This window comes from Dama dama, chromosome 30 (genome assembly GCF_033118175.1).
Source record: "Dama dama isolate Ldn47 chromosome 30, ASM3311817v1, whole genome shotgun sequence".
NCBI classification, from domain to species: domain Eukaryota; kingdom Metazoa; phylum Chordata; class Mammalia; order Artiodactyla; family Cervidae; genus Dama; species Dama dama.
The window spans coordinates 86931756-86953568 of NC_083710.1; the positions used below are offsets into that span (position 1 = coordinate 86931756).

General features: G+C 45.2%; 1 protein-coding gene across 2 annotated transcripts in view; it reads left to right on the forward strand.

The window, feature by feature from the left end:
• MYO16 (myosin XVI) overlaps positions 1 to 21813 on the forward strand; it is a 505809-nt gene that overhangs the window by 289034 nt on the left and 194962 nt on the right. For both annotated transcript variants that reach the window (XM_061133099.1, XM_061133100.1), the window contains one exon: positions 19859 to 19970. In XM_061133099.1, coding sequence (XP_060989082.1) covers positions 19859 to 19970 — 112 coding nt within the window. The remainder of the gene's footprint in view (positions 1 to 19858; positions 19971 to 21813) is intronic.

Here is a 21813-nt window from a genome sequence, read left to right on the forward strand (position 1 = left end):
CTGTGAACACACCCAGAAACACACACTCTTAAAACCACTCACACTTGTACACAGTCCCTCATCTGAGTAGGTCTCTGCTTTACCTGTCTTATGCATTGAAATCCCTTAAGATGCATATTCAAAGTTTTCATGATGGAAAAGAAATTCTGAAATCATTGCTCTGCAGCATTCTGGTCTGCCTAGGAGTCATGTGCACACATCTGCACCTAGTCCTGACCAAGCTGTTCTCCTCCCGATCCCCACCAATTCTTCCGTCCTCTGGTTCAGTGGGTTCAGTGGGTGAACATGTGAAGGAGTGCATTAACCAGTGTCTGAATGAATGAATGGGGTGTGAATGAATGGAGGAGTGAGTGAGTGAATGAATGAGTGGACAAATCAAAGCCTTCACACTCTTCCTTCTTCATAGAAAACACTGTCATTCTAAAAGTTCATCTCAAGTACCTCCATCCTTTGCCGCTCTGCCTGCCTCCTTCTGAGGTCCTTCATGGTACAAGGACCACGTGTAGTCTGGTTGCTAAACTCCAGTATATGCTGTGCCCGTCTCTGCCGTGGAGCTCATCATGGGTTATATATATTGTGTGACTGCATCGCTGTCTTTTCTGAAGAAGCAAGCATTCTAAGACCTGAGAGCCTGACTTGAGCAGCTTAATGCCTCCGGGTCCTGGCACCATCAGCAGAAAATAGGTGTGAGATCGAACAGATGAAAACATACACATTGGTGTGTGTGTGCGTGCTGGTGTGTGTGCAGAGATTTCTCATTTTATACCAATGATTCTAGATATAAGTTTCGTTTTACTTATTCTGCTTGAGACTTCGATTTGCAAGTCATCAGAGGCATATATTTTCCCAAGTTTGAAAAATTCCTGGCCAGCCTCTCTCTGAATGGTCCCCCTCTCTCTGGAACTCCTGTTAGATCCACGCTGTTCTTTCTCATTTTCTCTCTCTGCCCCTGACTTCTTTTATGTTTTCCATCTCTATCTCTCTGTGCTTCACTCTGGTGACTTCTGCAGTGCTTTCTCATGGTCTGCTTGTTCCTTTGGAGCCATTATTAATGTGATGTATTAATGCATACCGTGCGTTTTAACTTCAATGACTTTTTCCCCGTTTCTAAGAGTTGTACTTTGTTCTCTCAAATCTGCATTTTCTTGAATACTGCTTCTTGTTCTTCTCTCGTATTTCCAGTTCTTTTATTTGTTTTCGACATGCTTGTTTTACTGTCTGTAACCAGTCTGAAGCTCTGAAGCATCTCGTGTTGCTGTTTATCACACCTGCTAACAGTCGCTCCGGGAAGCTCATGTCTCCTGGTGGTCATCCTTCGGGGTGTGACTTGGTGTCCCTTGGTGGCCAGGCTGGGAGAGTCCTGGGTCAGGGGTTAGCCCCCTAGAGCAGCAGATCTAATGCAGGATCTAATGCCAGATGCTCTGAGGCAGATCTGATGTCATAATAACAGAAATAAAGCACAGAGTAAATGTGAAGAGTCGGACACGACTGAGCTACTAAACCGAACAGAACTGAATAAATGTAATGAATCTGAGTCATCCCCAATCTCCACCCCACCCCACCCCCGACCAATCTGTAGGAAAAATAGTCTTCCATGAAAGCAGGTCCTTCCCAGGTGGCAAAACCTTGAGGACCACTGCAGGCTAGAGAGTGTCTCTTGGCTTTGGTCAATGCTCAGGACCTGTTAAGACCGGGGACAGTTCTAGTGCTAATTCCTTTGTTAAAATGTCCTAAGGGCACCCGTAGCCTGAGAGTCAACCCCTGAAACCAGGAGGGGTCTGTCTGCGGTTGTGACTTCTGGAGAGTGACCTTTGCCCTCTGAGAATCCCTCCAGATGTGTTTCCCTGTTGCTTGTCTGTCTGTGGACGAGTTTTTATGGTGTTTCTTCTACTGAGGTAGCAGCCTTTGGGTCGTCTGGCTTTATGTGACATCTAGGGCCAAAAACACCTTCTCCTTCCCACATGGACCTCAGCCGCCTGGTTAACAGAAGAAACCAACGTTCCCGTGAACGCTGAGGTTCAGGCCACAGTGGCCTCTGCCCAGTTTATCTGATCCTCCCAGCCCCTGACGTACACTTAGAAGGTGCTCCTCACTACTGATATATTTAGGTTGGTACAAAAGCAATTGTGGTTTTGGACCATGGATTTTAAATCATTATAACTCGGCTTAAACACGTCTTTATGAATCAAAATAGGAACCATTACAATGAACATATTTTTACCAACGACAAATACGTTTGCTTATTCCTGTAGCATAAAAATCTGTCCTTCGGGATTTGACAAACTCTTGGAAAGCATTTTCTGCCTCCTGCTGGTTGTGGAGGCATTTTCCCTGCAAAAAAGTTGTTGAGATGCTCCAAGAACTGGTAGTCGGTTGGCGAGAGGTCAGGTGAAGATGGCAGATGAGGCAAAACATTGTAGCCCAGTTTGTTCAACTTTTGAAGCACTGATTGTGCGACATGCAGCCAGGCGTCGTCTCGGAGGGGAACTTGGCCCTTTCTGTTGACCAGTGCCAACGTTGAGGTTTTCCGTGCATCTCGTTGATTTGCTGAGCATACTTCTCAGATATAGTGGTTTTGCCAGGATTCAGAAAATTAGTAGATCAGACTGGCAGCAGACCACCAAACAGTGACCATGACCATTTGTTTGGTGCAAGTTTGGCTCTGGAGCGTCTCCTCTCTCTATCCAACCACTGAGCTGGTCATCCCAGGTTGTCATACAAACATTAATCCACTTTTCATCACACATCACAATCAGATCAAGAAATGGTTTACTGTTGTTGCATAGGATAAGAGATGACACTTCAAAACGACAATCTTTTTTATTTTCGGTCAGCTCCTGAGGCACCCACTAATCGAGCTTTTTCACCTTTCCAATTTGCTTCAAATGCCAAAGGACCATAGAATGGTTGATGGTGAGTTCTTGGGCAGCTTCTTGTGTAGTTGTAAGAGGACCAGCTTTGACGATGCTCTCATTTGATTGTTGTCAGCTTCTGACGGCTGGCCATCACACCCCTCATCTTCAAGGCTCTCATCTCCTTTGCAAAACACCACTGCGTTGTACATTTGTTAGCAGTTCCCAGGCCAAATGCATTCTTGATGTTGTGAGTTGTCTCTGCTGCTTAACAACCCATTTTGAACCCAAATAAAAACTCAGTTGAATTTGTCTTTTGTCTAACATCATTTCTATAGTCTAAAATAAATATAAAATAAACAACAAGTAATAAGTCATTACCAGAAAAACATAAAGTGAGAAATGTGCGTTAAACTGATGTATAACACAGCCACATTTATTTAAGAATATGTTCTAATATCAAATGGCAAAGTTCAACAGTGCGAAATCGCAATTACTTTTGCACCAACCTAAAATATGGCCTTTTTGGAGAAATGAAGGGAGTCTTCCTTCACTACAAATCTAGAGTGAATAGTGGTTTTAGGTTAAGACATACGAGCAATCTATGTATGTAGAATAGATCGTGCTGACGTGTGTGTGTGTGTGTGTGTGTGTGACTGGAAGCATGTTTATATCCACCCAAGAAATGCATATTACTGAATTTGATTGTAGCTAAATATTTTGACAGATTCTAATCACTTCTGTACTTATTTGGGGAATGTTGGTAGAGCCAGCTAGTCCAGAGCTTTAGCTTTTAGACAGATTAACCTAACTCTTTCAGGGGAAGACAAGTGCTCCAAACATCAATGTCAGTAGAAGGCTCTGGGTCGTGACACAGTGACCCCATGCTGCTGTTGACAGCTGGGTGGGTCACGTATAATATGGCACGTGTGTGTGTGTGTGTGTGTGTGTGTGTCTGGGTACAGAAGAGCGTGTCCTTGGAATACTGCACTCTCCCACCTGTTTAAATATTTCACGGTAAACAGAACATCCTGCAGTGATGACGGATCTATTCCTCAATCATCCCTTACATTCAGTGCACTGGCTTGGTAAAATCCCCCACATGTCGTACCTGTAAACCCTCACCAGGAAATCATTACTTGCTGATAACCTTTGCAAAAAGCATTCATAATAAAAAGAGGCCCTGAACACTCAAAACGCACACGTTTCCATGTGACAGGTATACAAGAGACTGAGGTACATTGGGTATAAATCTGGTATCATATCGGGGTTTTCTTCAAAGTGAATCCTTTAAGAATGAAATAAACTCAAGTATTTTGATCTGTAGGGGCTTCCCAGGTGGTGCTAGTGGTAAAGAACCCACCTGCCAAGGCAGTGGACCTAAGAGATGCCAGTTCGGTCTCTGGGTTGGGAAGATCCCCTGGGGGAGGGCATGGCGACTCACTCCAGTACTCTTGCCTGGAGGATCCCATGGACAGAGGAGCCTGGTGGCCTGTGGTCCACGGGATTGCAAAGAGTCGGGCATGACTGAAGTGACTTAGCACGCATGCACTCACATTTTGACCTGCGTTACACAGAAGAGAGTTTTTCCTTACTGTTCCCAGGAAGGATCGCTTACTGTGTCTTCTACTAGCCTCGAGCCCCCTCCCAGGGTGCAGGACCGTCCTGGGGCCTTGGTGGGAGCTGTGGCTGGAGGTGCTCAGCACAGACGCGGCTTCCCCAGAGGACGGGCACTGGGCCGGGCCGGGGTCTGCTGCAGGAGTGGTCCTAGGGGATCTGCAGGAGTGAACCCGGTTCGGGTTCACGGCAGCCAGAACGGGGAGGTCGCTGGAGGTCAGTGGCAGGAGACAGGACCTCAAGATGGACAGACAGTGGCCCCCTGCCCCTCCCTCTGTGGGAAGCATCTGCAGAGGAGAATTCTATCCCGTTTTCAGAAGACCCCCTTGGAAAGAGTGAGCCACAGATACACATGAAGGAGCCAGAAAATGGACAGCCATATGCAGTTGCCCTTTTATTTTCTTAAAAAATGTGTCCCAAACATTGATTGAATTGAAATGCCCCTTCCTGTAGATACTGATATGAAAAGCTCACTGTGGCCACCAAAGTTCTAATTCAAAATTAGCATACATGTTTTACTGCTCTGGGTACTACAAACATATTTTCTTCCTTGTCTCAGAGCAAATTAATTTTGTTCAACTAACATTGAATTTTCCTTCATATCTCGAAGTCAGTTTAATTATGCATAAATGCAGTAGTCTGTTTTGTGGACTAACTGGCATAAATAGACTGTGTTTTGAATCTGGAATAATCAATTCCTCACTTTCAAGGAATACCAGCGTGGCTAAGAGGCCTATCGTTCATGAAAAGTGCTTTGTTTTACCTCGTCTTTGATTAGAGTTTTTTTTTTTTTTTTAATCCTTCATTTATTGTTTCAAACAGTAACTCTATTATTTGACTTTTTTTTTTTTTTTTTTTTTGTCTTGCAGCACAGAATTACTATTACAAGCACATTTCCTCTAAGTATCTGCATTACTTCAAAGTTGACTTCCCTTAGACGAGGGATTTTTTTTTTTTTTTTGAAGAATCCCCAAGATTATAAAGCCTCTTAGACAGTAGGCTGAGAAAGTGTGTTTACAGAATTGTTAACATTTGATCCTGCTGCTAATTGAAGTACACACTGAGAGTTTCTGATCAAACCGATTGATTGAAACATGAAGGCGTATTTCAGGATTCAAAACACCAAAACATTCACCTTTTCAAATATTGGCTTGCCTCCCAGACTTAGTAATTAACCACTGGTGGTGGTTTAGTCACTAAGTCCAGTCCAACTCTTGCAAACCCCACGGACTGTAGCCGCCAGGCTCCTCTGTCCATGGGATTCTCCAGGCAAGAATCCTGGAGAGGGCTGCATTTCCTTCAGGCCATCTTCCCGACCCAGGGATGGAACCCTTGCTTGCTGTGTCTCCTGCATTGGCAGGGGGATTCTTTACCGCTGTGCCACCTGGGAAGCCTAAGAAAGCATGACTGGTATTAAATCAAACATCTGAAGATAAGAGAGAGTAAATTGATGCATAAACAAAACTCAGCTTATTTGCTGTGATGATAAAAACTTTCATTCAGTGAAAGAAATGAAATTTTGGCCCCCAAGAGAAAAAGTACACGAACATTTTTATGAGTACCCATTGTCCAAACATAAGCACTGCACTTTTAGCATCAGATGTTGGGCAAATTAAATTATGGTGATAAAATGTTGCCTTTAAATTTCTGCTTTAGCTACCAGAATATTATTTACTAGGCTCACATCACAATATATGGAGGTTGCTGAAATGCGAAGTAACTTAGTAACATATCATTAAACTTCACAGCAATTTCCTGAACTAGGTCATTATAAGGATGGGGTGCAGTTGTTTAAACGTAGCATCATCAACATTGTAAATGTCCTACTTTATCTGACCTTTTCAAATGGATCTTGATTTCTCTTTGGCTGATAGTGTGATTGATTCCATTTAGTGGAAGCTTTTCAATTTCAGCAGGAAGAGGTTTCTTATCTGAAAACAGAGATTAGTGGGAAGTGAGAAGGAAATTTAGAGCTGTGAGCAAATCAGCTGATTAAGGTTAGAAGCCAGAGGAATAAAAACAAAGTGCAGAACAGATGAAACATAATACTAGATTTTTTTTTTCCTTTGTGCTCTACCCCCTCTGCACTCCTTTCTCCTCCGTTACCGCTGTGCTTGGGACAGGAACATCATTCCTGGAGAGGAGAGGAAAAAGAGAAAGAAAAAAGAAAGAAAGAAAGAGGCCATGCCACCTGATTTTTAAATAAAAGCGTTCCTAAAATCATCACTGCAGGGAAACAGGCCATGATCACTCTCATTTTTTTTTTTTTTAATAATGACAGCTGTCGTTTTTAACTTTTATTTGTTAATTTGTGTAAGTTAATTCTGTTGTTGTTGTTTAGTCTCTGAGTTGTGTTGGACTGCAGCCCTCCAGGCTGCTCTATCTATGGACTTTCCCAGGCAAGAAATACTAGAGGGGGTTGCCATTTCCTTCTCCAGGGATCTTCCTGACCCAGGGATCGAACCCGCATCTCCTGCCTTGGCAGGCAGGTTCTTTACCACTGAGCCACCTGGGAAGCAATAATTTAATTCTGCCTTACCCTCCTCCCCACCACCCCCCAATTTTAAGTTGTATGTCTTCTAACAAATCAGAAGGGAATACCTACTGATTTAAATCTTTCTAGTTTTAGAGCCTTTTATTTTCAAAAAACCTTGAGAGTTAGGGTTAACTCTTTGAAGGGTTAACTCTTTGAAGGGTTAACTTTCTTTATATTTCACACCTGAAATATAAAGACTAAAGTTGTTAGAAGCAGCAGATTGGGCAGAAAGAAGATACCAGAGAATGTTTATAATGTTTCTCAAATGTTTAAAGAATCCACAGTACCCAAAATCCATTTAAATTTATTTCTAAGGAAATGTGCAGTTTTGTACATATGAAAATTTAAAGTAAATCTGATAGGGAAGGTGTATCTGAGCTTCATCACATTTCTCATTAAAGTGTTACTTATTAACATTTTCAAGAGTAGAATTGGTTTAGAAAGCTATCAAATTATTTCTACAAAGAATGATGGTACAGTGCTGGTAGTAGTAATAGTAAAAGAGTGACCTGATTTCTGCTAGGTCACAGCGTCATCTCATTTCTTCGGTGTTGGAGAGGAAAGCTGAAGCAGAATGTTAACTCTTCCTCTCGATGGATGAACACGTGGAGACCAGAACAGCTATGTCTGCTGGTTTTGAAGGTTCTGGCATCCTTCTTTGGAAAAACTCATTTTGAACTGTTTTTTACTTATTCTACACCTCTCGGCATAACTGGTTGCTTTTTAGTATTCTTGTATAACTTCCTGGATTTCTCGTATTACATATCACGATTAGACTATTACATCTGGAGATAAAGAGATAAAGCACACCATTTGCACCTTCAATAATAATGTTTTCAGAACTTTTGACTTTCAGTTAATTTTTAAGTGTCAAGGAATAATGGCAGTTAGGCAACATGCCTGGACCTTTTCTGCAAATGTTCTTTTCTCACATAGAAGGATTTTGACCTAAAAACACAGTGCAACACTGGGGCGCTCACAGCAATCACTTATCTGGACTTATCCGAGCACTTGATTGAACGTAGTTGTTTTGGGAATAGTGTTTTGTTGTTACTAATAAGTAGTTCAAGTTTAGCATTCAGGTGGAAATATTGGAGTAGTTCAAAGAAGTTTTGAACTGAACTGAGAATATGTTAACATTTCATGTTGAGTGCTAAGGACTTAATTCCAATCATTTTTCCTTTAGCTGATCTTGGCTCTGATTTTTTAAATTCTGTGTTATAATATTATACTATATTTTTATATAATATATTCTTTTATTGAAAATATGTAGCACATTTGTAATCACAAGGACAGGTTCAGCAAAAATATTTTGCTAGAAAATATTCAAAACTAAGAGCAAAAAAGTGCAATAGAATAGTAGGGTTAGGAGTAGAGATCTCATTTTCCATCCCCTTTTTCTAGACATCATTAGGATCAGTTATGAGTATAGGAGTATTTGTGTGTGTGAACAATTTTATTTAGCTTTTCAATGAGAATTGATATTTATCAGAAGGAAAAACTGGGATATTTAGTTTAATGTAATTTATGAATCTCTCCTGGAATAACCAGTTCTAATATTTCATTTCTGAAGTCTTCTGGTTGCACACTTAGCCTTGGGCAAGATTACTTTTTAAAGTATTACCTGCATTTTAGTAAGATATTGTGGTTGAGATTTTCCTGAACTTTATTTTAAAAATCTTCATGAAAGTTACGGAAGTAGCATGTTTTTACCTTACTCATTTTAACTTCTTTACAAAAATCCCAGCTTGCTAAAAAGGAGAGCCTGGTGTTTCTTATTCCCATGACAGAGGTCCTCTAGCAGAGACGCTGTTCTGATGCCAGGGCAGTGAGCTTCCGCGCGCGGGATGGGTGTCTGTCTGCCTGCTGCGGACGTGCAGAAAGGGTGCTATTTGTCTACTTACATTATCCAGGAAGGCCAGCAAACTGATGAAGTGAACTCCTTTTCTGTTTAGAAATGTTCTATTTTCTCACCCTCCCCTCCCATCCATTTTCTCATACCTCCCTTCTGCCCTTCCTGAAAGAATTTAAAGCCAATTGATCACCTCTGATCATGTATTTGCATGTTTGTTTCTTATCCTAGGCGCCTTTTCACTAGGACATTTCCCAAAGAAATTCTTCACTGTAGTATTACCGGGGTTTTCTTTGTTTTGGGTTTTTCTGATGAAAGAAGGGTTGAGTTTTATGGCATCAATTTTTCTCTTGCTTTTGCCAACCTTTAATCAAGGAAAAAAGTGGAGTTTCTGTTCACTACTTATGTATCCACCAGTTACCTCTGGCCTCGCACAGGTATGTTGGAAACGAACCAGGTATAAACAGAGCCAGGCAGGTGTGTCTGAAAACCCAGAGACACATGCGGAAACGCTCAAGTGTATGTGAGACAGTCTTACAGTCAGTACTGATTTAGGTTTGATAAGAATCTAGATCAGGAATGTGGTCATGATCTCTACCCAAAAAGAGTCAAATTGATGACCTGTAAGTTGTACATGTTAAATGAAAACTGTTTATTATATAAGTGTGTTTATGTGTGAATAAGTAAAGTGGGGGAGAATAAATTTCTTTATGTATATATATGTGTGTGTATAGATATGTGTAATAGACATGCATATACATGTGTGTGCGTGTGTGTGTATATACACATGCAGACACACAGACACACACACATATATATATATATTTGTTGTTTAGTCACTAAGTTGTGTCTGACTCTTTTGCGACCCCATGGACTGTACCCTGCCAGGCTCCTCTGTCCATGGGATTCCCCAGGCAGAAATACTGGAATGGGTTGCCACTTCCTTCTCCAGGGGATCTTCCCAACCCAGGGATCAAACCCGCATCTCCTGCATTGGCAGTGGATTCTTTATCGCTGAGCCCAGGGAAGCTCATATATACATATACATGATTGATTTCACACAAATATGGAGGCTGAGAAGTCCCCAGCGCTGCCGAGGGTGAGCTAAAGCCCCAGGAGAGGCAGTGGTATGAACTCCAATCCAAAAGCATTCAGGCTCAAGACCCAAGAAAAGCTGATGTTTCAGTTCCGGTCTGTAAACAGGAAAAGATAACGTCCTGGTTGAAGACAGTCAGACCAGGAGACCCCTCTTGCTTTTGGAAGGGTCAGCCTTTTCGTTCTGTGAATATTCCTGGGCACATGCGTGTGGCTAGAAGAGAATCTGGAGGCTGCTCCTGAGCGCAGAGGGTCAATGTCAAGGTGCCTGGTGGCCAGCTCCAGTAGGGGGGAGGGGGCCGCCCAGAAACAGAACAGAACGAGAGGAGTTTGATGAGCAGAACTGTGTTGTAGGGAGGCTTGGAAAACATGCAGGAGGATTTGTTATTTAGGTGAAATTTTCAGCTAGGTAGAGAGTTGGCATGATGGCAGTAGGATTCAGGACGGTTGATCTGATGAGGGCCTTGCGTGCACACTCAGGCAGTTCCGTCCAGAGGGCAGCTCCATGGCACGCTTCCCCTGGTGGGATTCAGAGACTCGCCTCTGGTGGGCTCTTTGCTGACAAAGGTCCTTGTAGTCAGAGCTATGGTTTTTCCAGTGGTCGTGTATGGATGTGAGAGTTGGACTATAAAGAAAGCTGAATGCCAAAGAACTGATGCTTTTGACCTGTGGTGTTGGAGAAGACTCTGGAGAGTCCCTTGGACTGCAAGGAGATCCAACCAGTCCATCCTAAAGGAGGTCAGTCCTGGGTGTTCTTTGGAAGGACTGATGCTGAAGCTGAGGCTCCAGTACTTAGGCCACCTGATGCGAAGAGCTGACTCATTGGAGAAGACCCTGACGCTGGGCAAGACTGAGGGCAGGAGGAGAAGGGGACGACAGAGGATGAGATGGTTGGATGGCATCTCTGACTCGATGGACGTGAGTTTGAGCAAAGTCTGGGCAATGGTGAAGGACAGGGAGGCCTGGCGTGCTGCAGTCTGTGGGATCACAAAGAGTTGGACGTGGCTTAGTGACTGCAGCGTGGCATTGTCACATAGGGAGCCTTGCACAAACACTGGTGCAAGCCTGCGGGCGGGTCCCAGGAGAACCAGACAGCCTGCATCAGCAGTAACTGTCCCTGCACAGTCATGAACAGGAGTGTCGCCTTCTGGACCACTTACAGATGACCGGCGTTGCCATGCAGGTTTCAGCCTCAGTCAGGATTTCAGACCCCGGTTAGGTCTGAGTTATCCTTCACCACGGTGTTGTGGGTGTGACCCTACACAAAGCCTTTTGGTGAGATTTCCCCCGAGGAGGACTTTTGCACTTGCTCAGCCTGGACCGAGCCAGGTGAATACAGGCGCACCTGCTGGCCCTCCCCACGTGCAGAGCCCGAGCTGGTCTGCTGTGACCTGGGCTCGGGGGGAAGTCTGGAACCCCCCTACTCCACCCGGCAGGCGCAGCCCCCAGGCCTTGGCGGGTTAAACAGGTTCATGAAGGCCAGACCCCGACACAGGCTCTGAGCGAAAACTTCCCTTTCTTCCCGTTTCACTGATTCATCCATGTAATCCCTACTGGTCCTCTCTGTCTCTGCGAGGAGGAAAGGACGGCCCTTCCACTGGCAGCAGGGAGTCCTCTCCGGACACAGGGCTGGGGATGCAGTGCGGCCTGGGGTTCGACCCCCAGATCTGTGTCCTGGACCCTTTGTGCTGCAGGCAGCTACTCTGTTCTTGCGTCTCCACCTCCGTGTTCAAGAACTAAGCGACTTTACCAGACGCACCAGCCCCCTGTTGGAAAGATGGTGAGAGTTTAGAATTCGTCCCAACAGATGTTTTGCAGAAATATTCTGACTGATGAGAAAAATATGGACAAACTATTCTGGGAATGTCACAAGACCCGAAGTCATTCTGAATGCGTAATTTATTAAACGGATTCTGTTCTTCTCCGAGGACCACGGGCAGGGTTTCCTCTCTCCAAACAAAACAGTTTGCGGCTAATATATTAACATTTTCATTGGGGAAGATTTATGGATCTGAACCTGCGGTTAATAAAAAAAAAATCTTATTCATATTCCAGGGAGGGGGGATTTAAAATTGGTTAATACTTTCCAGATAGTTTTAAAACAGTCAAGAAAAGAATTTCCTTTGAGGAGCAGGGTGGGGGTGGGTGAGCAGGAAGGAGCCAGTTACCATCTTCCTCCATCAACTGGTAAACAGGGCTGTCTTTGTTGATGCCAACTGTCTGGTTTTTGCCTTATCTGGTTTCTGTTTACATATTAAACTTCCCCAAGTAGAAGGCAGCTTTGCCCACGGCCAGAAGACATTGTTCTTCTGTTGTTTATGTGGCAGATCAAACACCAGCAAAAAATCGCGTCTGTGGTCTGTGAGCCCAGACGTGCTGAAGGGGGCAGGCACGTGGTTTGAAGTGGGGACCCCCGTTACCAGTGTTTCCACTGGAGGCTGCTCTCCCCGTGAGTGCTGGGCAATCGTGCAGGCATAGGCGAGCCGTCCCCTGTCTGCTGAACCAAGAGGCCTGATGAGCACGGCCAGGGCGGCTGTTTCTGTTTGTTCTTGTATTTTTAAATTCAGTTCAGTTCAGTTCAGTCGCTCAGTCGTGTCCGACTCTCTGCGACCTCATGAACTGCAGCACGCCAGGCCTCCCTGTCCATCACCAACTCCCGGAGTTTACTGATGAATTAATCAGTTAATTTTTGAGGTGTACTTGACATATAGCATTGTGTGGTGAGATTGGGCTTCACCGGCGGCTCAGGCAGTAAAGAATCTGCCTGAAGTGCAGGAGACCCGGGTCCGATCCCTTGGTCAGGAAAGTCCCCTGGAGCAGGAACTGGCAACCCACTCCAGTATCCTTGCCTGGAGAATCCCACGGACAGAGGAGCCTGGCGGGCTACAGTCCATGGGGCTGCAAAGAGCCAGACACGACTGAAAGACTAACATCATTGTTAGCTTGAAGGTGTACAATGTGTTGGTTTGATACATTTATACATTGAAATATGATGTGCCTCTGGTGCTAGCTGACACCTCCGTCACCTCCCAGAATCATCATTTCTCTTTTTGTGGGGATAACTATTAAGGTTTAGCGTCTTAGAACTTTGATGTGTATAGTACGCCTTGGTTGACTGATTCACAATGCTGCACATCACATCTGCGGACTCATTCATCCACCAGTTGCCAGTTTACAGTTTTACTGTGTCTGGCTGGGCTCCGAGAAAGGAGGTACAGGTGCCCCGAGGGGTCCCACGCCCTTGAAATTCTGCGTCTTTTGCAAAAGGTCATTGTTTGATACTCGGATCAAATCACTGCCACCTTGAATTCCATTCCCCGTGACTCAGCGGTGCCTTAAGCTGGGGAATTAGCGATTTTAATTTGCCCCTCTACCCATAGGAAATTTATTCCAGAATCTGTGTTCCATTATGGCAAAGCATAAGTTATCAATACACACACACACCCCCTTCATTCACACACTCATAGGCATATATACACCACAGACACAAACATGATTTTTGACCCACTTTATAAGATGTGTTCCTGGAATACTGCGCGTTGTCACGACAGTCAACAGACTGGAACAGTGGAACAGTTGATTAGAAATAGCACAAGTCAACATTTCTCGTTACGGGCTTATCTTAAATTTAACTTGTCATGAACACCTTCAAGAAAAGGTTTTCAAAGCCAAGTGGAATTTTGTACCTTTCAGTTGTAGCACATATTCACTTGGTTTGCTATTATTTTTAGTGTGAGCGAAAACAAAGTCATTTGTATCTTTGGTACAGGTGGGCTTTTCTCATCCTGATCTTTAAAAATGAGATTTATAAACTTAGTTGTTCAGAATAAATCACCATCATGTTTTATATAAAAAGCAAAAAGGGAGAGGGGAGATATCCAAGGAACCTACCCAAAACAAACAAAACTCTTTTCTGGAACTAATAAATGAGTTCATCCAGTCACAAGAGTGTGACTGAAACAGCCATTGCTATATTCTGTTAGCGTCCAGGCAGCTAAAACTCACTAGATCCAGATTCCCCAGTGACTTCCAGGGAATGGCTTTTGAAGACCTGAGCAAGCTAGAGGGCTGCAGGGTGTGTGATCAGCTCACAAACAGTCTTCTGATTGGTTGGTGGTGAGGTGATCAGGAGTCAACGTCATCAACCATCTGGTTCCAACCTGTATGGGGTCTATATATAGAACAGAATATAGTTGTTGACGGCAGAATATAGTTAACTTCTCCCAACTGGTGGGGGTTTCAGTATCTGCAAAACAGCTCAAGGACGTGGCTAAAGAATACTGTCTATAGCTCCCGAGGAGGAACTAAAGGTCCTTGACTTTGTTTAATCATTAATCACTGTTTAATGATTGTTGTGTTCAGTTGCTAAGTCATGTCCAACTCTTCTCAACCCGATGGACTGTGGCACGCCAGACTTCCTTGTCCTTCACTGTCTCCTGGAGCTTGCTCAAACTCATGTCCATCGAGTCGGTGATGCCATCCAGCCATCTCATCCTCTGTCACCCACTTCTCCTCCTGCCCTCAGTCTTTCCCGGCATCAGGGTCTTTTCCAATGAGTCCACTCTTCACATCAGGTGACCAAACTACTGGAGCTTCAACCCTAGCATCAGTCATCCCAGTAATTATTCAGGGTTGATTTCCTTTAATCTTTGCTGTCCAAGGGACTCTCAAGAGTCTTCTCCAACATCACAGTTCGAAGGCATTAGCTCTTTGGCACTCTTTGCATAATGGTCAAGCTATTATAATTTTGTTTTGCTTGACTGTTTTCCTCTGTTTCTGCATTTTCTCATTTCTCTGGTTAAGTTTATTCTTTGGAACTTGGGGAAGACCTAGGGAGCTAAACTTGCCCACAGACAAGAGGCAGGTGGAAGACACGGTGGGGTTCGGGGCGTCTGTCCTTGGAAGGGCCCACGGGGTCCTGTTCAGTTCCAGCCACCCCATCTTGTGCCTGTAACACACGTATGGAGCTGAGACAGAACCAAATAATCACAAACTATCCTGAGGAGTCTTAAAACCCTGTGGGACTTTGCATTCTGTTTAAAACACATCCATGTGTAATAGTAACTCCACGTCTCATTTTCCCTCCCCCACATTTTTAAGCCAAATCATAACTTGAGGAAGGTGCCTCGTGGTGCCGTTCAGCCTCTCCTCTCCTCCAGCCCTTCGCAGGAGAGCCGAGAGGCACAGCGGGGTCAACAGAGAGGGTGCTGTCTGTCGGCCAGGCGCTGGCTTGGAAACCTTCAGTTCCCGTTTATCACGGATGGGCACAACGATAGCTCTGCTTTTCAGGATTGATGTGAAGATGAATGGACATGCTTCCGGAACCTCCAGTGAAGTGTTTGACACATGTTTTCAGTTCTCACCGCCTTTCCTTTTGAGTCCAATTAATCAAACAGTGTTAACCCACCTGTTGTTTTTAACATGGTCCAGCCTCCATGTTACCGTCTTCTGCTCTGTGGCGGGACAACACCTGGAGCGTCCCCTGATCTGTCGAGCTTTTGAAAACAAAACAGCAGCGATCCCTGGTCCCACAAATGACACATCATTGATGCTTCTGTCTCTGGCCACATCTCCGTGTTGCCGAATGCTACCATTCCGAGTTCTGTATGAGTTAAGAGGACATGATAAAAGCAGACTGTCTGAGCTATAAGTACATGGTTTTCAAGACATAAAAGATGCCATGAAAGACCCTGAAGATTGATATTCTAAGATCTGAATACTGGGAGTTGTGTGTCGCTTGTGCAAGCGTGCAAGCGTGAGAGCTGTGGGTTATTATTTGGCGCAGAAGGAGGACTGCAGCCTGGGAGACAGCGCCACAGCTCGCCCTGAGGGCTGCTGCAGAGGGCACTGGGGGAGGTCCATATATGAGATTTTGGTGAAGGGGCAGCTTGATGCAATCAAGCGCCTACTTTACAAAAACTTTTCTGCTAGTCACGAGGAGCTGATGGCACCACAAAGGGATCCAGTGCTCTTCAACATCTGTGGAGATGCAAGGATTGGGACCACGAAATCGGTTCCTGAACACATCTGTCCACCTGAAGTCATGTCCCACCCGTTTCCCTGGAGCACAGAGTGCCTCAGTCTCCACGCTGAATTCCCCTCGGCGGGTCCTGAAGGTCTGCAGCACAGGGCCGGGTCTCTGCAGAGGCAGACGGCAGAGGCCCTTGTGGCTGTTGCTCTTCAGTTGCTGACAAACGCTCTTGGCACGTGCTAACCTGTAGTTGATGTGCGGGACCGTCAGTGAATAGGTGACAGAGTCTGAAGCTGTCAGATGAAACACTTATCATCTGTGATGATAAGCACAGATTTGTCCGGGTGGGTCTCAACCACAGTGTTGAGATTGGGGGAAAGCATCAATGGAGCGTGGCTAGTTTCCAGGGACCTCAATAGACCGTGGCCCACAGTCATTCTGACCTCTTTTCAAGTGTTAAAACCACATGGAAACACACATGTGACTGTTAACCTTCAAGTGATTCACACTGGGAGAAAATAATCCAGAAGTGAGAATTACGATCTTTTTAGCTGTTTATTACTTTTATCTATCGGAGAAGAACAGACAAGTATATTTTACAGTTTAAAATATTCTACATGGTTAATAGCATGTGTTGTAATTTCCGAAAATGTTCCTTATTTTGTTTGACTTAGTTATACATCTGATTAAAGAGATTCATTAATGACCAAGCATGCCGAGTAAAGCTTTCCACATATATAACATATATTTTTTTCCAGGAAATACGCCTATTCTATGTGTACATTGCAGTCTGAGTTTAGAAAGCATATCACACATAGTGTCTTATTTAATTAACATAAAGTCATCATGAAGGAGAAATGAAGAATTTTTTTATTTCACATTTAACCTACTTTTATTCCATTTTATAGATAATAAAAGTTCAAAATGTCATCAGAAAGGGTCAGACAGAGCTCTGCTGCGCTCTTGGTTGTAGGGTTTTACCAGGCATATTTTTCTAGGATTTTTCTGTCCTGTGTGATATTGTTGTTCACTTGCTCAGTCTTGACGACCCTTTTGCGACCCCATGGACTGAGGCACACCAGGCTTCCCTGTCCTTCACCATCTCCTGGAGCTTGCTCAAAGTCCTGTCCTACGGTTTCATTATTAAATGATTTCAAAGGGGAAAAAAGTACTTTTAATGTCTAAAAAGTAGACTTTTAGTTTTTTTTTTCCCTGATACTAACCTTCCCATTTTAAGATAGAGTTTGGCTGTTAAGTAAAGACCTATATTTCTAGTGAAATCAACCCAGGCCTTACTGAAAAGTGGGAGGGTTGTAAAGTTTATATAGAAGACATTGAGGTCGAGTTTTTTGTTTTTTTGCATCATCCTCATACCAACAAGTTTTCGGATTATTGAGGAAAATGCAAACAGTCTTCAAGCGTCACTCCTGCCATCAGGTCAACTGCCCTGGAAAACCCCAGTTTGGATTGGGTTTCTTGTGAGCCATTACAGACTTAATAGCCCTAAATTGCCCAGATTAACTCCAATGGTTCCTTCTGCCCAGAATTTAACTGCTTCATGGAGTAGGTCAGAGCTGCCGTAAATTCCCACCATAAAGACACACACAAAGTGGGAGATGCTGAGGTCTAAAGAAATATTTGAATTCTCCATAGGTGGAGTTTATTAACTGATTAACTTGCAAGAAAGTGAAAAGGAACTGTGGTGTTTTGCTTATTTGACTCTGTAATGTTAATGAGAGCTAATTGTTATTTACAAGATGTCAAGTAACCACTCTGAATGGAATTCTATCCTATGTTACAAGTGGAAAAGAAAAGATGACACCAGCAAAGATGGATAGAAAACTTCTGTAAGAACAGGAAGAATTAAGCTGGGTTACAGCTTCTTATCATTAGGACCTTTTAGTCACTAGAATTTTGTGCATTTTAAGCCAGATGGCTCTGACCATCCTAACCCAACCCCTTGCTGGCATGGTTGCCCGTGACCTCTTCCTTTCAGTCCAAGGCCCCACCCCCCAGCTCGCCTGTCCTTGGGGAAAGAGGGAGCCCCGCTGGAGCTGGCCAGAGCTCCCCGGGGTCCTCAGCCGCTTCACTAAGCCTCCCGTGTCTCCCAGCTTGGCTCCGTGCATGCCGAGTCTCTCGGTCATGTCTGACTCTCTGCGACCCCACGGACTGTAGCCCACCAGGCTCCTCTGTCCCTGGGAGTCTCCAGGCAAGAATGCTGGAGTGGGTTGCCACTTCCTCCTCCAGGGGATCTTCCCGACCCAGGGATCGAACCCGCATCTCCTGTGTCTACTGCATCGGCAGGTGGGATCTTTACCACTAACGCCCCCTCGGAAGTCCTCTGCTTGACCACAACGTCCCTTGTCCACAGCCAGTGGCCTAGAGTCTCAATCCATTCCTCAAGTCCGCCTCACCTCATCATCTGAACCTCGACCACGTTCCCTCCTGGGGACACTGAGGCCATGAGCAGGGGTCCCTCCACTCCCTGAGACGTCCGGCCACCAGACCGTATCCATCGCCTGACCCGAACGTGGGAAGGGAGCGTCCTTCCACTGGGCTGAGGGGCCCGGAGGCCAGACCCTCTCCCTCCTCCTCCAACGCCTCCTCCCTGTCTTTTCATCTTCTCCGGTCTGTATGTGCTTCTGCCTCACTGTATAAACCTCCTGAGGTCTCCCCACTTCCCGCCCCATCCCATGGGCTGTTTCCCTTTGACCCCCCATCCCAGCCACGGTCAAGGACGTAGGAGTCCTTTCAGACCCCTCGTCCACACCGACAGAGTCTGCACCTGCCTGCTGTCACCCCCGCCCCTTGCCCCTACGGCCCCTTCTCCATCAGCTCTGTCTTCATCTGTAAAACATGGGCGCCTTCTTTCCAGGGCGCTCATCCACTCCTGTGATTTTAGTCATCTGGGTGTTGACTTCCAGGGCTTATTTTCTGGACTTCTCTGAATTTCAGATCCTTATAGCCGATTATTTCTTGGAACACCACATGAACTTCTAGCAAGTAGTTCAAAGGGAGCAAACACAACTATGATAAACTACGTCTTTCTCTCTCAAGAACGCATTCCTCCTCTTGAGAAGCCCCCCTGATTGAATGAGCCCCCCTCCACCCCGCTTCCCCAGACGGAAACTTACAACGTGTGATCGACGCCTCTCTTTTCTCCCTGCCCGTGAACAGCCAGCCCCTCCTCTCGCCCGCCTGCCTTTCTATCTCCTCCGCTTCTCTTCACTGCTGGTCTCTCACTAGACCTGCTGGCTCATTTCTTTGCCTCATCTCTTCCCAGGCCTCCCTCGTAACTCAGTCGGTCAAGAATCTGCCTGCAGCGCAGGAGATCCAGGTTGGGAAGACCCCCTGGAGAAGGGAATGGCAACCCAGTCCAGAATTCTTGCCTGGCGAATCCCATGGACAGAGGGGCCTGGCGGGCTACAGTCCCTGGGGTCGCAAAGAGTCAGACGTGACTGAGCAACTAACACTTTCAACTTCTCTCTTCCTTTTTGTGCTTTTTTTAATGAAAGGAATAAATCAATGAATTAATCATTCACCTCGTAATTAAAAGATATTGACGAGAAGAAATCGTAGATTGCTGTCAATTTAAAATCTTGGCTACAAATATGAATTACAAAGCATGCGATAGAATCTGCTAGATTTCTATATGAAATACACAAAGCACTCTTGACCTTCTCTGAGGAGGGGAGCCACTCAAGTGAGAACCAAGGAGAACAGTGTAAATACATTCTGGTACAACAAGAACCTTTCGTTCTTCCTTCCGGAAGCAGCACGTGCTCTTACGGACCAAAGCCTTATAAATAACACAGGGACACAATGTCCAGGTGATTTCCATTATTCGGGAGACCAGACGTGGCTGAAGCGACTTTTCGCCGCTGGGGTTTGTTGACAAGCCAAGCCATAAACCTGCCTGCTTTTCCTCCTCACAGGTATTTGCACCAGACCCTTAGAGAAGATACATCAACAGCAGAGCGTTCTCTGAACAGGGAGAAATTTGCTGTTTTGAAACAAGCCCTGAGTGTAATTGGCTTCAGTAACTTGGTGAGTCATGCGGTTAAATATTCCACTGAGGAAATCAACCCTCTGCTAGTTTGTAAAAGTTATTCATTCAAAAACATTCCTCTGCCTCGTGGAGCTTGCATGCTGATGGGAGAGAGCTGTGAACAAACATTATGCCCAGGGCCACAGGGTACCATGAAGATGGGCTGCCGTCTTCAAGAAGGCGGTGGAGACCTTTTCCCACAGGGACCACGTGAGCAAAACAGATAAGAACTTGGCACTGGCTGACTCAAGAGAAAAATGGCAGATGGAAGGGACTGTCTGCTGCCAAGTACCACTCGGGACAGGAATCTGATCATTTCATTAAACTATCTTCTTGAATGCTATGCTTTTTTTTAAAAAATTCTTAAAGAATTATCAAATACCTCCAAAGCTGAAACGTACTATGTAAAGTGCTTAAACCCGCTGCAACACAATGGAAATTTCCATAATCCCAGAAATGTTCTAAGTTGCATTGTACAGTAGGGCAGTCACTGGCCACTTGGGGTTGCCGGGCGTGGGAGAGGAGGCTAGTGAGACTGAGGATGTGGATTTTTAACTTTTTTTAAATGTTTTAAAAAAATTTTGATCAGTTTAAACTGAGATTGTCTTGTGAGGTTAGTGTTTACTGAATTGAATAACACAGGTCTAGAGAACAAGAGATGTGAAGTGTACTCAGCCATTTCAGTCTTGTCCAACTCTTTTCGACTCCATGGACCATAGCCCCCAAGCTCCTCTGTCCACGGGACTCTCCAGGCAAGAATACTGGAGTGGGTTGCCATTTCCTCCTCCAGGGGATCTTCCCGACCCAGAGATCAAACCCACGTCTCCTGCATTGGCAGGCAGACTCTACCACTGAGCCGCCAAGACCTAGGAAATTCCCACAGATCTCCTTTTCTTATGCATCATCTCTGTGTCCCCGACATTCATTATGGGGTCACTTTAAATGACAGCCAGTTTCTCATTAGCAATCAACATAAGATTGCATGGGTAACTGGGATGCCTGTAGTTCATGAGCCAAGATTTAGTCACAGATTGAATTTTTTTAATCTTAAACCCAGTATTCGTTGATCGATTTGGGTCCCTGTCTTTCCCCTTGACTCACGGGGCAGCGAGGGGTGGAAGGGGTTGTAGGGTGACAGCAAAGGAGGACAGAGGAGGTGGGGACTCACCCGCAGTGAATAGCTCTGGGCACCTGGCCCCACGCCAGCCTCACCCATTCAGGGACTGGAATTCTAGGAACGTGCAGTCATACGGCATTCTGTTCTTTGTTGCTCCGGTTGTCCAGTCTCTGTGTTTCTTCTTTCCCTAACTCCTGCCACTTGTACTTTTCAGGCTTTGCATTTGCTACTGTTGGGGTTTTTTTTTTTTTGGTGCTGTTACTACTTTTCCCTTCCTCCATTTATGTCTAAAATCTCTACTCACTTATAGGAAACTGGAATAGAGAGGTGGGTAAGGAATCATCCCACCAAATATCAGCTCCTTGGAAACAGGGCTGTAGAAACCCATGACTGATCCTCAAAGGCAGGGCACACAGAATATGTCTTCCACATAAGGGGCCAAATAGGGCATCTAACAAGCGTTTCGGTTAAAGAGATACGTGCGATTTGAACCAAGACCGAAAGGTGATCATCTTGATCCTCAGGTGTGACTGAGATGGTGACAGGTTTAGTCCACCAGCAGGGAAAGATCAGGTCCCCTTAGACTGGGAGGAAGGTACTTCTGGCAGGACCCTTGAGTCAGAGCTCGTGAGTGTGGTTCCGGGAGACCTGACCATGAAGATGACCGCCCGCCCCCCCCACCCAGGCCTCCATCACTGGCCAGACGACAGGGGGCTTGCTCACCG